General features: G+C 34.9%; 1 protein-coding gene across 6 annotated transcripts in view; it reads left to right on the top strand.

The window, feature by feature from the left end:
• Positions 1-15,918, top strand: part of AKT3 (AKT serine/threonine kinase 3) — a 137,175-nt gene that overhangs the window by 53,101 nt on the left and 68,156 nt on the right. For all 6 annotated transcript variants that reach the window (XM_023730897.1, XM_023730894.1, XM_023730896.1 and 3 more), the window contains 2 exons: positions 4,070-4,192; positions 12,504-12,632. In XM_023730897.1, the coding sequence (XP_023586665.1) occupies positions 4,070-4,192; positions 12,504-12,632 (252 nt within the window). The remainder of the gene's footprint in view (positions 1-4,069; positions 4,193-12,503; positions 12,633-15,918) is intronic.

The raw sequence follows: 15,918 nt of genomic DNA, 5'->3' as shown, positions 1-15,918 counted from the left end.
CCTGAAGTAATTATGTTCTGTTTCTATCTTTACTTCACATTCACTTCTCACATGACACCTTTTCCCTGAGAGGTGACAAATGACCTATTCTTAAGTCCAGGAAACTTTACTTCTCTTTCCTGAAACTTTCTTTTCCATTGACTGCTAAGATTTTGTGTTCTTGTTCCCTTTTGGGCTTTTTTTTTAGAACTCTATGTCAGCATTTTCCTCTGCTTTTTTTTTCCTGTTCTTAAGTGTAGTAGTACCCTTAGATTCTGACTTTAGCTGTCTTTTCAGTTTTTAGTAAATTCCCGGGCTATATTATACTTTCTTAGTTTTAACTCTATTCTTCATATAAATAACTCCATATCTGTTTCTGAACCCGGGGACCCATAGTTTCAAGGCTGTGTTATCAATGCTTGTTTAAAAGTCGATGTGTTAAAATAGAACCCATTGGGCCTCTTCCTCCATCCCCTTTCTTTTCCTCTACAGTCTCGGCAGCTATGTCTACTTAGCCAACCGTAGGGAAACCTCAATAATGTTGCTCTCTCCCTTGGCCCAAATTCTGCAGGCCAGTTCCCTCTGGAAATGTCTGTCTTGAAGTGTCCTTACGCCCACCCTAGTTGAGGACTCTCAGAAGCTCTTATGCAGCTCAAATGTAATTTCTGATATTGCCAAGCATACTTATTCACTTCTTTAAATGTGCTATTTTATAATAGTTCCCATATTTTTAGTTGAATTGTTTATATATCTGGCTATTCTGCCCAAGTAGTGATGTCCTTGAGGAATGGTACCGTTTGAGTCCTCCTCATTATTGTGTCTGCAGCTTTTCACAGCAGCGAGTACTAAGTAGGTGCTTAATAGCTGTGTTTTTGTTGCACTTGATGAATTGTTTACTTGACTGTAGTCTCAGATCTTTTTAGTTGATTCTCCAATTGCTGCCAAAATTGTCTTTTTAAAATTATGCTAGAGTTTGGTTTTATTTATTTATTTTTAACCCCAAACTCCTTGATGGTCCAGTCTCTACAGAATAAAGGTCTAACTCATTATCACGACAGTTAACGTCCTAAATAAATCAGCCTCATCTTTTCCTTTAAGTCCTGTCATCGCCCTGAATACATTTCTTCAGCTTCCTACATTATGTATTTCCTGCATGTGTTTCCTTGCCATTGCTGGTCTCTTTTCTCTTTAGAATTAGTTTTTTCTACAAACATTTATTAATTACTTACATTGTACAGGTACTATGCTAGACTCTGTTAGAAACAAAGATGAATAAAAACTTGAGTAGCAATCTTTTCTGCTTTCCTTACTTTCATATTTTACATTCTCCAATTTTGAAAATCTCATCTTTTAAAGCTTAAGTGAGATATATTACCTTATTTGTGAAGTCTCCCCAAATAATCCCATTAAAAGTTAATCACACTTTGCCTTCAAAGCATTTTTTAATATCTGAATTACAAACTGTATCACAGCCCTCTTGCTTTTTATTTATGCATGTGTCTCCTTCATTGGGCTGGAGTTCCTTAAAGGACAGGGATTATGTCTTTATCACCATTGTATACCCTCTTTTTCTCTTCTCCATGCCCAGCATAGTAATTTTAAAATAATTGATGCTAACTGAATGAGTGCTGAATTGAAAAAGTAGTTCAAAGCTAAGGTTGAAATTGAGAAGGAGTATCTAGAGAGTTAGGAAGAAAATTAGGATAGAGTTCTATTAGCAAAGCCAAGGAATGTGATTCCAGAAAGAGAGGACAGTGCTAGTGATATTCTAAGCTCCAGAATAGGAACTAAGGGTGGAAACTGTAAATAGGTCAGTGGATTTGGGAATTATGTGGTTTTTGGTTATCTTAACAAAAATAAATTTCATAACGTAGTCGGGGTAAATATCAGATGGCAGCAGAAGGAGAAATAAATAGAATTCTTCCCCTTAAATGTAATTTTTTTAGCTGATAGTTTTATAGAAATTGGCTGGCAGACAAATTGAAGATTTATTACCTAAATAAAGATTTAGAATCCTGCATGTGTTATAGTGATTTGGGGAGGATCTATATCCTTTGTAAAGTAGATGAGTGGGTAGTAGGCTTAACAGTCTTTTAAGAAAATTTAGAAACCCAACCATTGTGGTGCAGTGGTTAAGTGTTCGGCTGCTAACCAAAAGATTGGCGGTTCAAATCCACCAGCCGCTCTTTGGAAACTCTACGGGGTGGTTCTACTCTGTCCTGTAGGGTCATTAGACTCGATGGCAATGGGTTTTTAACCACTGTTTATATCTCCTTAGAAGATTACTATAAATCTACATAGAGAGAGAGGGTCTATAATCAAAGTTAGTAATATTTTGTATAAAGTGTGGTAGAAATTATTTTCACTCAGAAATTTTCCTGAATGGTTTTACTGATTATTCATGCTTCCTCGTATGCCCTATCCTCATTTGGATGATAATGCATTAATAATATATATCTGTCTATATGAAATGAATGAATTTTGACAAATATTCCTGAGTAATTAAATAAATTTATTTGATTTTTGGTATACTGTAATTGATCATTTGTAAGACACATTTAACATTTTTGTAATCAGAATTACTTTTATAGTTGGTGATGTGTCAGTTTTAATTGATAACATTTTTTCTTCATATTATATAAATTAATGATACAGTCCCAATCAATGTAATTTTAGATTTAATAAAATATGAGAATTTTTTAGAGATCAGTTAAAGTTGAGAGACTATCTGCCATATATTTTATATGTAATGTTGAACCAATCTTTTTTTGGTAATAGTTAGATGATGCATTTTCTCTTTTTCTCTTTCTTTTACTGTGCCAGTGGGTCATGCAAAAAGTTTATTTGAAAACAATGATAGACTGTTAAGCATAAATTAAGTGGAGGGTGGAGGTGGGAAAGGGAAAGGAAGAATCTGTAGGACGCCTGTTTTATGTTACTTGAAATTATGATTTGGTGTGTCCAGAACAAATCTTGGTTTACTACGGTATCCTGGAGATATTACAGGAGCATTAAGAGTCAGTGATCCATGGAAGACACAGTTAAATTCTGATCTTGCAGTCAAGGGTACATACAGTGATCAACTCATTTCTTTAATCACATGTATTAAGTACTGACCATGGTGCCCAACAATGTACTCAGCACTTTAAACAATCTTTCATTGTTCCTGGCAGATTTCTTCATAGAGTGAAATAGTACAACAAAGGTCAATAGCCAAATCATAGTGCAGAAACCTGTTCCTTTGCCCATGTACATTGTTGGACTGAGAGATGAGATATGCTGTCTCTTCACTGAAGAGCTATCTTAAATAAAGAGCTGGGTGCTTGGTCACAGTGAGCACCCAGTAATACTTGTTGAATGTTTAATGACTTATCTTTTAAGCAGTTACCTAGGGAATGAATTGGCTTACAGTTTTAAATGACTATAGGAGAAAAGCTTGGAGTCATAGTTAATTCTTATTGCAAATAGAAATAGACATTGAGAATTGTAATGGAAACAATGGAAGATCTCAATCCATTTTGGGCATTACTAAAATAAATTTAAAAACTTAAAGCCTTAACAGTTTCTCACCATGGAAAACAGTGACTCAAGCTTTGAAAAGATTTCATGATCAGTTAAGTTATAGAATATAGTAATTTCCCATGAATCAGTTCCAACAAATCACCAGTCCTTTTTTTGAAATCAAATGTAAATCAAGCAATTAAAGTAAAAGTATTAGTTAAGCTTGTGTTCACTTAATATGTCTCAATACCGAATCTTTGAAAGAGTGAGACAAGAGTATAGTGAGAAGGAAATGCAATCCGATGATACATACTTTTTTTTCCTCTGCTGACTGAAGGTTAAATGGGTAGCAAGCAGAATGCCTTAAACAAGATTGGTATATTGATTAAAACGCTGATTTACCAGCTCACAGTCTCCCCTTGGAAACCTGGAAAAGATAAGCCAGCTGCTGTCTAAGAGTGCTCGGTGTCCACTGAGAGTACACTATCCATCATCACAATATGGTGATGAGAGGTGTTTTATGTTTGTGTTAATTTCCCCCACTAACTCAGTAATTATTACAATCCTGTCCCTGCTGTTTACCCTGCAGCTGTTTTTCCATTTGTCGAGAGAACGGGTGTTCTCTGAGGACCGCACACGTTTCTATGGTGCAGAAATTGTCTCCGCTCTGGACTATCTACATTCCGGAAAGATTGTGTACCGTGATCTCAAGGTAAAAAAAAAAAAAAAAAGGTAATCAAAATTTGTTTTTGCAGAGACTGTAGGGACAAACACAAACTAATTACAAAGTTACACAATTTTGAGAAAAGCAGATTTAGTTGGGAAAAAAGCAACCTGTTTAAGAATGTGTGTCACTGCATTTGACGGGAAATTTCATTCACTGATATGTATGTAGTTAATTTATGTCTGAGTTTTTGATGTGCAAAATAATTTCTGCTCAACTGCTCTGATCAAATATGATCTACCAACAATAATTTCATTTTTTGATAAATGTTGTAATTAGAGAAATGTTGAACATCTGATTAAAAGTCGAGATGTAACTTTAAAAGTGATATTTTAAAACAATTAAGTTTCAATATTACATTCTAACATCCTGTAAGAAATATCATATGAAGAAACTTGTATAATAAATAAGACTATTTAGTTGGAAGGAAAATATTTTAATTTTGGTATAAACTTTTTGATGGGTTTAAAAATCGAAGTATTTTAATATAGCCTTCTATTGATTTATTTTGTCTTTTCGTTTAAAAAACACTGTATCTTTTAATCATTAATAGTGAATTGACTTCTCTAAATACCTTTCTGTTGAGACCCTTAAGGTTAGATAGTAAATATGCCTGTACAGTCTCTGTTACAACTGGTCAACTCTGACATTTGACTGTGAAAACAGCCCCAGACAGTATGTAAATGAATGAGTGTGGTTGTGTCCCAATAAAACTTTATTTACAAAAAATGGCAGTAGACTGGATTTGGCTCATGGGCTGTAGTTTGCTGAGCCCTGGCATAGTTCATAAAACGTAATAGTAATTCTCATGACACTTTTCTGAATAAGACTGGCTATAGTAAGGAAATTTATACCATGAGACATTTTGAAAAAAATCTAAATGTTACTTTCTTACTTTCTTAAAAAGTAAATCATGTAGTAATCTTGACCTATTAAAATTTAACACAGAATTTCTTTATTTATCAAGTATTAGTTCATTTAAAATATAATTTGATTTGCAAATAGAAGTTACACATAACTTTAATGAAATTCTATTTTATATAAAATGAGGTATATCTATATATTACTGTGTATAAAAAAATCACAATTTTCCCGTCATTCTCATCTTGCTCCTTTTTAATACATTTTAATTCTTAAAGTTGTCTAATTAAGCAGTTTTCTAGGTTATTTGGAGATGTTCTGTTCTATACCTTTAACTTATGAATCACCCCAAGAGTAACTAGCTCACAAGGTGTTATTTTACACTATGACTGTGAAATACGGTATGTATGTTTATACAACTTAGTATTATTAAAGTTTAAAAGAAAGTATATGATACTGTGTTTAAGCAAAAGTGAACTATGCAACTATAACACATCTAGATGGGGGGTGACCAACTGTCTAAGCGCCAAAGTGGACTAGACATGAATACAGATCAATAGGATGATTGTACTTACCACGAAGCTTTTTGTAACTAGGAATATTGGCAGACTTTGGCATCCCTGTATCAGATATCTGGATGGTCAAATAATCCTTTTATGTTTAAATGCCTTGAATCTACATATTTTTAAAAGAAATTAGGTACATGGCACAGTAAAACGTGTATTGAATTTTCAAATATAATAGAAATAGCTGTTCTCTGCTTGAGCCCACCTTCCGAGTCCCACTTTGTGTTTTATGAATCCTATTTTCTGGGAGGAAGGATAGGATAGGAAGCCTGGATTAAGGAAATGAGAATAATTTTGAAGTACTCAGTAACAGATTTAGAATGTTTAAAACTGGAAGGTAGGATTATTAATCTAAAGAAACAAAAAGAATAGAGTGCTCATTTGATTTCCAGCATAGATTAAGGAGTGATATAATTGAGATGGTTTCAGTCAATATTCTCCATTAATCAGTTCTTATTAAATGAATCAACATTTGCTTAGTGTATTGAAGGTTATTAAATATGAGTTTCTTTCCCCTCTCCTTTCTGATAATGGAATTAGATTAAATGTATTAAACTGCAATAGAAAGTACCTACTTTATTTATGAATGCAGTCATATAGTTGCTGTATGCATAGACCACTAACCTTTACTAGACAATTATGTGACCTCTTTAAGTTTGCTTTTTTAAAAAATATAGCTTTAACTTAAAGGTCTAAGTAAACGTACAGCACAGTACAGAAATCATATGAATATACACCAAAAAAATGCATATATACAGTAATGTAATAAGTAACATAATAAGCCAAATACTTAAAATTTGTACAAGTGTCATTTTATCCATAGTGCATAGGATTATGCATAACAGAATGAGGTCCTTTAGGTCAAATCGTAGAAATTTAGAGCTGGTCCATATTTTACAGGTGAGAAAATTGAAGTCTAGAAGTCTAATCGGTGGCTTACTCGAAGTACTGGACCAAGTTGGTGGCACAGTCAAGATTATTGAAACCCATGAATCCTAGCTCCGGGTCTAGTGCTCTTTCCATGACATCATTCTCTCATTCTAGAGTCTAAATAAAATCTAGATGGGAGAATGCACTGAATTAACTCTGAGAGACTTTTGTAAACCTAAAATTCTAATAAGGCTTTTGAAGATAAAAGGATGAAGGTTTCAAATATATTTATCCCATTTGTATTTTAAAAAAACCATCCAAAACTGGTTTAGGGTCCCACTTTGATTGAGATCAGTCTCAGATTTATATCTGTTTCTAAGGTGTCATTATTAATTACTTTGTTTTTAGTCAAATGCAAATCCATTTGAGATGCCAGTGGTAGCTGTGCTTCACAAGTACATTGGTACCTTATGCTGCTGCCCAATTACCATTGGAGGCCAAGCCTTTTCTCATATGCATGTTAATTTAAAACAGTTTACATATTATCAGTTAACATATCATGATAACTTGGTATTCATAGGAAGAAATAAATTTTTAAAGCCTTTGTTGTACTTTAGAAAGTAAATTTGCTTAATTTATCAGTGCAGGACATGATATAAAACTTTATTTTTTTAAGGTCCCAACTTCCTTGAAGATTACTTAGGAAAAACTGGTATTGCTTCATGATAGCATGGTGATTTTAAGAAATCTTTTCTAAGACTTCTTCAATAATGTAAATTATAGTTTAAAATCTTTTTTTTTCTTCTGCTCAGTTTTTATTTTGCAAGTAGTTCCCGTATTTAAAATGCCATCTCTATCCAAGTACAGGATAGGCTGAACAAGAACATTTGCAAAGATTCGTATAATGGTACTAGAATTCATTAAGAATTCATTTCTCCAAGAGTTTATGAGAGGAAAGAGAGTAATGCATAAATTGCTGCTGAACTCTACTTGTTGAGCATCTCACCTTGTTTTGTATCTAATCATGGAGTATTTAACCATTTACTTTATTGATGTGAGAAACCACCAAGTAGATTTAGAGAATTTCCAAGTGGTGGCACAAAGCAGCCCTGGTGGCGTAGTGATTAAGTGCTTGGCCGCTAATCTAACAGTGGTTTGAACCCACCAGCCGCTTGAGGAATATGTGGCAGTCTGCTTGCATAAAGATTACAGCCTTGGAAACCCTAGGAGGCAGTTCTGCTCTGCCCTGTAGGGTCACTGTGGGTTGTAATCAACTCGATGGCAACAGGTTATGGCACAAAGAGTTGGCTTCAGAATTGCACCCTCCTTCATCAGCTCCCTGAAATCCACCCCAAATAAATGTACAGTCTAAATGGAAACAGTATACTTAGTCTCAAGATACACCCTAACTCCCACTTCGAACTGGACAGTTACCTTGATTTCCTCCTTTATAGAAATTTTAAGCCTCTGCTATTAAGAACCCCGTCCACCTCTAAAATCAAATTGTACGATTGGGCTACGTCCCTTATTTGTAGTGAATTGTTAAATAATTTGACAAGTGTCCACTACTGTACATTATGGATCCTTCCTAGGTTAGGAGAGTTGAAAGTGAGGAAGTGTTTTCCTTTCATTATTTGATGCCTTATACCTCAGTCTGCAGTGTACAGCGGAGATCCTTACTGCCTTCATGGGCCTGAGGCGGTCCTGGTACCCATAATTGAGTTTGATGTATCTGTGCTAAAATGGGAGTTAGGAGTGCATAAAGGGAGTTATTTACTGATACTGCTGCAGCAGTCATTAGAGCCTCTGTTGTTGTTAGGTGCTCTTGAGTTGGTTCCAACTCATAGTGACCCTGTGTACAACAGAATGAAATGCTGCTTGGTCCTGTGCCATCCGCACAATCATTGTTATGTTTGAGCCCATTGTTGCAACAACTGTGTCAGTCCAGCTCATTGAGGGGCTTCCTCTTTTTCGCAGTTCTAGTCTGTCCTATAGGGTGACTGTAAGTCAGAATCGAATCCACGGCAATGGGTCTTTTTTTGTTTTTACCCCCAGAGCCTTTAGGAGCTGCTAGTTTCATTTCTTTGTTTAATCACAATGTCAGCCATTTAAATAAAAGGATACCTAAAAATTATACATGTAATGTTTTTGGTTTTAGACTTCTGATAACTAGCCTGGCATATAGTAGAACAGAGCTTCTCAGCCTGTGTGCCACAAATGGGTTACAGGTGTGCCCAAGATATAGCCTTCCTCAGCCTGCAAGGTGGTAAGGGCAGCCTCGAGTGGCTTGTCCATGTACCCTTGAGTGCTCTACAGATTTCCTTTTCTACTGTGCTGTGAAGGGGGAAAGGTGGGAAGCAGTGTGCTGAACACAGCTAGTGTTTGTAGAGTTTTAACTTCATTCTGTGTGCCAGCAAGAGCAGAAAGGAGCATAGTACTTTCTTGTCTTTATTTCTTGTTCCCAACACACAAGAAAGCACAGAGGAAAAAAGATTTCAAAATCTACCGCTTCCTCAAATAAACAGTGAATCAAGACCATCTATCAAATAATGCCTGTTTATTTCAACTGGCTAAAAACATGTTGCCCTTTTTTTTTTTTGCTTAAATTCTGTGAGGCTTACGTCTAATTTTTTTTTCTCTTCTCAAAAGCATGAACTGTTAGATGACAACCCTCTAACTGGTACAAATAGCAGGCATTACCCGGGTTTTTAATATAGAGCCTTGTCTCTTATAACTACCTATTTGACTCCATCATTGCTTTTGCAAGTCAGCGTATTAGGCATAAACACACTGCCCTGCTCTCCAGACTGACAGTGGAGAGAGAACAGATCCAGTTAAAGTTTCATAAATAGAGAGCACCTGAGCAGTTAGGGATGGTATTCATTTTGCATTTCACAGCTAACGAAGGAAGGATAACCATGAGATTTAGAAGGGAGAACAGAAGAAAGATCATTTATAATTTTTTTTTCTCCTTTAGACAGTAGAAGGGTTCCTAAAATATATGACTAAATACTCTTTATATCAATATTACATGCACCAAGGAAGTCATTTCCAGGTTTTTTAAATTATGGTAAAATATGCTAAACTTAAAATTTGGCATTTTAACCGTTTTCAAGTGTACAATCCAGCGGCATTAATTACACTCACAATGTTGTGCGGCCATCGACACAGGTGCTTATCTAGCCCATGGGTCTGCTTAGTTGCCCTCTGATTTATCTTTATAATAGTTAATAGGAATTTTGCAGATACCTTTTTTTGAGGTGACACATCTCTGTTCATACTTTTGATGGACAAGTTATTGTCAACCATGCTCAGCAAATAACATTCTAGGGTGATGAGACAAGCAAAATAATTGATGGAAGATATTTATAAAATTATAAAATACCTGACTTGAAAATTATGAACTATTTAGAAGTTTTATTATTTTACTCAGAAGAAATTATTGCATACTGAAAAGCATTTTTAATGAATTCAGTGAACTGACAAAAGTGTTTTTTCGGAGTCCATTCTGGAACTTTGTTCTTTCCTTTAAAATACTGTGTTGTCTAGAAGAGCACAGACTGTTTCGATAACTTCTGAATCAGCCATTAAACGCTTCATGTTTAAAAATGATCAATCACAATAGTTTCTTTTATTGAATGTTTACTGTGTGTCAAGTTCTGCATCCAGTATCTCATGTCATTTTGAAAACTCTGTTACATCTGTTTTATAGATGATGACATTGAGGCATATAGAAATTAATAATCACCATTGTCACACCATTAGTAGGGGGTAAAGCTGGGGTTTAAAGTCTAGCTCCTTGACTTGACTTACCCGTTTGTCACACCCCTTTGTGTGAGGCTCAGAAATAAGAAATGAGGGTAAACGATTAATGGGAGTCAGGTTTTTTGGGGTTTTTTTTTAAATAGATACTGCTTGTATTAAAAATGCTGCTTATACATTTTGATACTTCTGTATCCTAGCCACTTGAAAATGGCTGTGTCAAAATGTGGAGAAGTAGTGCAGGAACCGTATTTCTGTGAATACTTTCCCCTGCACATGAAGAGGGCTGGCAGAGCATGTACCAACCTGGATGAGAATGAGAAAGAAATGGTGGCCATAGTCAGATTTTATTCAGTCGCACTATTATTTAAAGGTTTTATAAAAATGTTTATGTATTTTATGTGAGTTAAAGAGATTTATTGAATATTTTTAAAGATCTTACAATGTTTTAAAAATTAAATTGTTTTGTCTGTATAATTTTAATATATTAAAACAGTAATCGACATTTAAATAATTAAGAATAGGGCATATATATTTTTATTCAACAAAACAACAATCTCCGGTATATAATTCTTTTTCCCATTGCAGCAAGTTAGGGAAGGAAGGAAGAAGAAAATGTTGTTCGAAAGAGAAGGGAAAAATGGGAAAAAACTAGAGGCGGACAGAGATTATGAGGAAGCAAAAGACAGACGAAGGCAAAGAGAAAGAAATAGTAGGTAGGAAGAAAGGGAAGTAGACAGACTCTTTCTCGATGTTTCTGATAGTTTTCACTATTAAAGACTTATTTTCATTCCTGCGAGTTAGGCTTGATTTCTGGATTCCAGTTAGAAGAAAAGCATAAAGAAGATGGAAGACATCTTTGTTTGTATAAAATAAGAGGACTTTTCTTTTTAAAGGTTCAAGAATATATTTAGGGTTCATTCAGCTTTCTGTAGACAAATTGAAAGCTGATTTCTTTGACGTATGCTGTACATGTACCATTTATTGAGCATTTAGTTCATTAGGGTAGCATATTTAAGCACTTTACAGAAGGACTTTTGTGCTTTCTAATCTTTCCTTCAGTGGACATAACTTGCTTAACTATTTAGTTTCTGGTTTAAAAGGTATTTAATAATATCACAATCATTTTCTATGATTGGTTTCTGTTTATGTTCTGATGTGGAGTTTTGTTTTTAATTTGATGTTGACTTCGGAGTTCAGGTAAGACCTTTAAATGTCATCATATTAAGGAGTAGATTAAGTACTCCTTAAATAAGGTAATTTTCGTTCATCCTGATAAAGTTTTTTCCACATATGTATTTCTTGTGTATGATAAAAGAAGTCCCTATCTGAAGTACCTTTGGGTTGTATCTACATGATTGGGCCAAGTTAGGGTGCCCCATCTATGTAAGGCTGTAGAATCACAAATAGAAGTCATATGTATCTCTGTTTTATGGTAATTATAACTTTGGGTTCAGATATTGTTGTTATTTTTAATGGTGCTGGCTTTGCACAAGCTGCCTCTCCCCTTGCATATCCTGATTTTCATTTACTACAGATGATCTTGCTACTTGGCTAAATCTCGGATATAGCATTCTCTTAGGTGTTCTTGAATTAATGTATTCAAAGAGATTCTAACACTTGTGTTATATATTTATTTTAACTGTTGAATGTTTGACTTTGGTATTCTTTTTCTTTTTATGTTTAAAAGGGTTGGTATTTCTTTATTACAAAGAACTGCAAAAGAGGATATCGCCTTACCTTACAAAATAAGATTTAGGTTTGATTTACAACTACCACCAAAAAAACATTTCTGTAAGTGAATATTTTCTAATAGCAATAGATTCCCAAGAGAAATTTTTGAGAGCCATCTTTATATATCTAGAAGATGCTCATCTCTCTGGGATTGTTTAGATCACATTCTGTTTTAAGAAGAAGAAAGAAAAAAAAAGAGGATTGCTGTTTGCTTTGAAAAATTGATTTAGGCTTTGGTTACTTACACATAATAGCTCTTAAAACATAGCCCTCTTTTCCATTGGTTTAAAAATGAATCATTTTATCATTATGAAATATATGATAAAACATGGTTCTTTTCACACAAAGTTAGGAACCTACAGGGTTTGTAAGTACTGAAGATTTTATTAACTACAGCTATGTCCTCTTTCCGAAATACCTTACTCAGCATTCAGTCATTTTCGAAACAATATTTTCCTGTTGTTGAAGACTATAGAACATATTATGTCATTTTTCTTAATACACAGTTGGAGAATTTGATGCTGGATAAAGATGGCCACATAAAAATTACAGATTTTGGACTTTGCAAGGAAGGAATCACAGATGCAGCCACCATGAAGACATTCTGTGGTACACCAGAATATCTGGCACCAGAGGTAGGCTTTAGTCCCATTCAAAGGAAAAATTACTGTTGACATCATGTTTTGCAAAGTAAACCAGTTACACATTTAAAAAACTGCATTACCATGTAGAAATTTTTGAAATGGTGTATCTTTGGCAATGTGTATTTTCACACACACACAAAAAAAAACGAGGTTGAGAAGTTAGAGGGTTGATACGTTGTGGGGTTGTTAAGCAATGTCATAAAATACCGTGTACTTCTGTTTCATGAGAAACTATTTGTTCTGTAAGCCTTCACCTGAAGTACAATAAAAAAATAAAAATAAAAAATTGCATTACCTACTGCTTTTACCTGGATTTCAACCTGGATCAAATTTATTTTTTCCTACTTGTTTAATGTGGAATTGCAGGGGTAAGAATATATAGATGTTAATTCTTACAAACTTTGTAAGCACAAAGTTACTACTAAAGTAAGTCAGTTTTTATTTCTTGGCCATATACATTTTATTTGCTGGTCATGCTCATTTTGATTCATTTATTAAAACAATAATGGAATGACTTCAACAAGAATGTTTACAGTTTTATAAACCGATTTTCGACTCTCCTTAGAAACAAAGAAACAGCGACTGAGTCTGTAGTATTGTATGCTTTGGTACTTAATTATAGGAAGTTATTTCACTGGGAGAGTTAATGGAATGAAAGTAGCTACATTTTGGACCTCACGTCAAGGGAAGCTCCAACCAGATGGCCTTCCCATGCTGAGGGTTCTGCAATAATTCGTTAATTTGTTTATTCATGACGTATTTTTTGTGCATCTACTATGTATTTGCTATTATTCTGGTAATGTGGTTACAGGAACAAGACAGAAGAGAACCTTGCTCTCCGGGAACTGACTTCTAATGGAGGGAGACAGAATAAAAATAAATATCTAACAATGTTATATAATGAATCAGTACTGTGAAGGAAAAAAAAAGCACAAGATAATGGGAAGGCTGTGGTGTGGTGGCTCAGTTAGAGAGTGTCCCAGTTACCGTTGCTGTGTAACAAACCACCCCTAAACTTAGTGGTGAAAAACAACCATTTTATTCTGATCGTGGATTCTGTGTGTCAGAAATGTGGACAGGCGACAGCAGGGATGGCTTAGCTCTGCTCTACAGTCTATGGAGCCTCCACCAGAAAGACCAAAGGGTGACTCTGGCTGCAGGTCGGAACATCTGGAAGCATCTTCACTCATATGTATGACAATTAATGCTGGCTGTCAGTGGGACTTTCACGGGACTGACAGGAGTGCCAACACAGCCCCTCCACGTGGCCTGGGCTTCCTCGAGTAGCCTACTTTCTCAGAGTATTCAGACTCCTTGGCTCTGGGCTCTGAAAAACAAATGTCCCAGGGAGCAAGGCGGAAGCTACATCACCTTTTTTTTTTTTTTCTTTTTTCCCACTTAGTAAACCTAATAACCCATCAGAAAATGTTTCATTAATTTTAATAGTAAATATTTATAATAACTTTATAGTTTTTAAGGCATAAAATTCAGTGGCTTTTAGTATGTTCATAGAGTTGTGCAGCCATCACCACTAATTCAAGAATATTTTTATCCCCCCTAAAAAAAGAAATCCCATACCCCTTAGCAGTCAGTCCCCAATTTTTCCTGCCTCCAGACCCTGGCAACCACTAATCTATTTTCTGTTTCTGTGAATTTGCCGTTTGTGGACATTTCATATAAATGGAATCATATAATACGTAGCCTTTGTGCCTGATGTCTTTTACTTAGCATAATGTTTTCCAGGTTCATCCATGTTTTAGCATATTATTAGTACTTCATTCCTTTTTATGGCCAAATAATATTTTGTTGCATGATATACCACATTTTGTTTTGTCCATTCATCGTTGCTGGACATTTGGGTTGTCTCCTTTTTTTGGCTATTGTGAATAATGCTTCTGTGAACATTCATGTATTGCATCTTTTTTTATGGCCTGGTTTCAGAAGTCATACAACTTTTTCATCACATACTCATTGGTTGAAGCAGTCCTAAGCCCATACAGGTTGAAAAGGTAGAGACAGAGACCCCATCTGTCTATTGTAGAAGGGCATGTGGGATGGGAGATATTGTTGCAGCCATCTCTGGAAAAGAAAGTCTTCCATAGATAGGTATTCAGAGAAAGTAATGTTTGGCCAGAGATCTAAATGAAAAGAAGGAGGTAGCTGATGCAAAGATAGGAAGCAGCTAGTATTAAAAACCCTGAGGCTCAGTTTTTCTCACAAAATCCAAGGTTAGTATGGCTAGCACCAAATAACCAGCCAAACCAAATCCATTGCCGTTGAGTCGATTCCTCCTTATAGCAAATGTATAGGACAGAGTAGAACAGCCCCATAGGGTTTCCAAGGAGCGGCTGATGGAGTTGAACTTTTGGTTAGCAGCTGAGCTCTTAACCACTGCGCCACCAGAGCTTAGGAGTCATTGATCTTTGATGAGTGAGGGTTACTATTTATTGAACATCTACTGTGGATCACATGCAAATATAAGTGCACTGCATCTGTTAACTCATTGAATATTCAGAATAATCTTTTGTGATAGATTGCAAACCTGGTATTTTTAAAGATGAGGGATCTGAGGATCAGAATTTTTTTTACCTAATCTGTATGATCTACACAGCTAGGAGGTAGCGGAGGTAGAATTAGGATTCTAACTAGGTCCCTCTGACTCTAAAGCCCACTTTTACTTTTTAAACTACATCATGGCCAAAAAGTAACAGTTTTAAGGCTACTTACAGATACAAAATAGTTGTAATTTTTAAAATGAGTATTTCATAAATGCCCAACAGGAAAAGATAATCAGAAGAAATTAGGAAGAACAAATTCACAGTGATACTAGCATTCGTTATATACATAGTAACTCATGCCTATTTATTATTGTGATAGTTCTTTTCAAATTAGGACCAAATTTACATCTCAAAACTGTTGAGTTATTGAAAATAATTGCTAATATTTGCTATACAGTAAATTTCTAACCATTACTTTCTCAAAGGCTGCCAAAAATATCACGTTCTCTGTTACAAAATCTACAGGAGGTTAAAATTCTCAATTTTTGTGCCTGAATTAGGTAAAATTTTAGAAACACTGTTTCTTGTTTATTTAAATACAAGATCATATTTTCTAGAATAAGATTGTTTTTGTGAGTGTCATGAAAAACAAATTCTTTGTTTCTCTGGAGTACAGTTACCCCTGCTATACATTTTCCATGGATGATGATATCCCATATTTAGAATAACAAAATTAGTTGTGTCACAATTAGGGAGAATTTTTTCTGAAGAAGATAAAT

The sequence above is a fragment of the Trichechus manatus genome, unplaced genomic scaffold, assembly GCF_000243295.1.
Source record: "Trichechus manatus latirostris isolate Lorelei unplaced genomic scaffold, TriManLat1.0 scaffold00039, whole genome shotgun sequence".
NCBI lineage: Eukaryota > Metazoa > Chordata > Mammalia > Sirenia > Trichechidae > Trichechus > Trichechus manatus.
The sequence above is the reverse complement of the archived record's forward strand: the minus strand, read 5'-3'. Positions and strand labels throughout refer to the sequence as shown.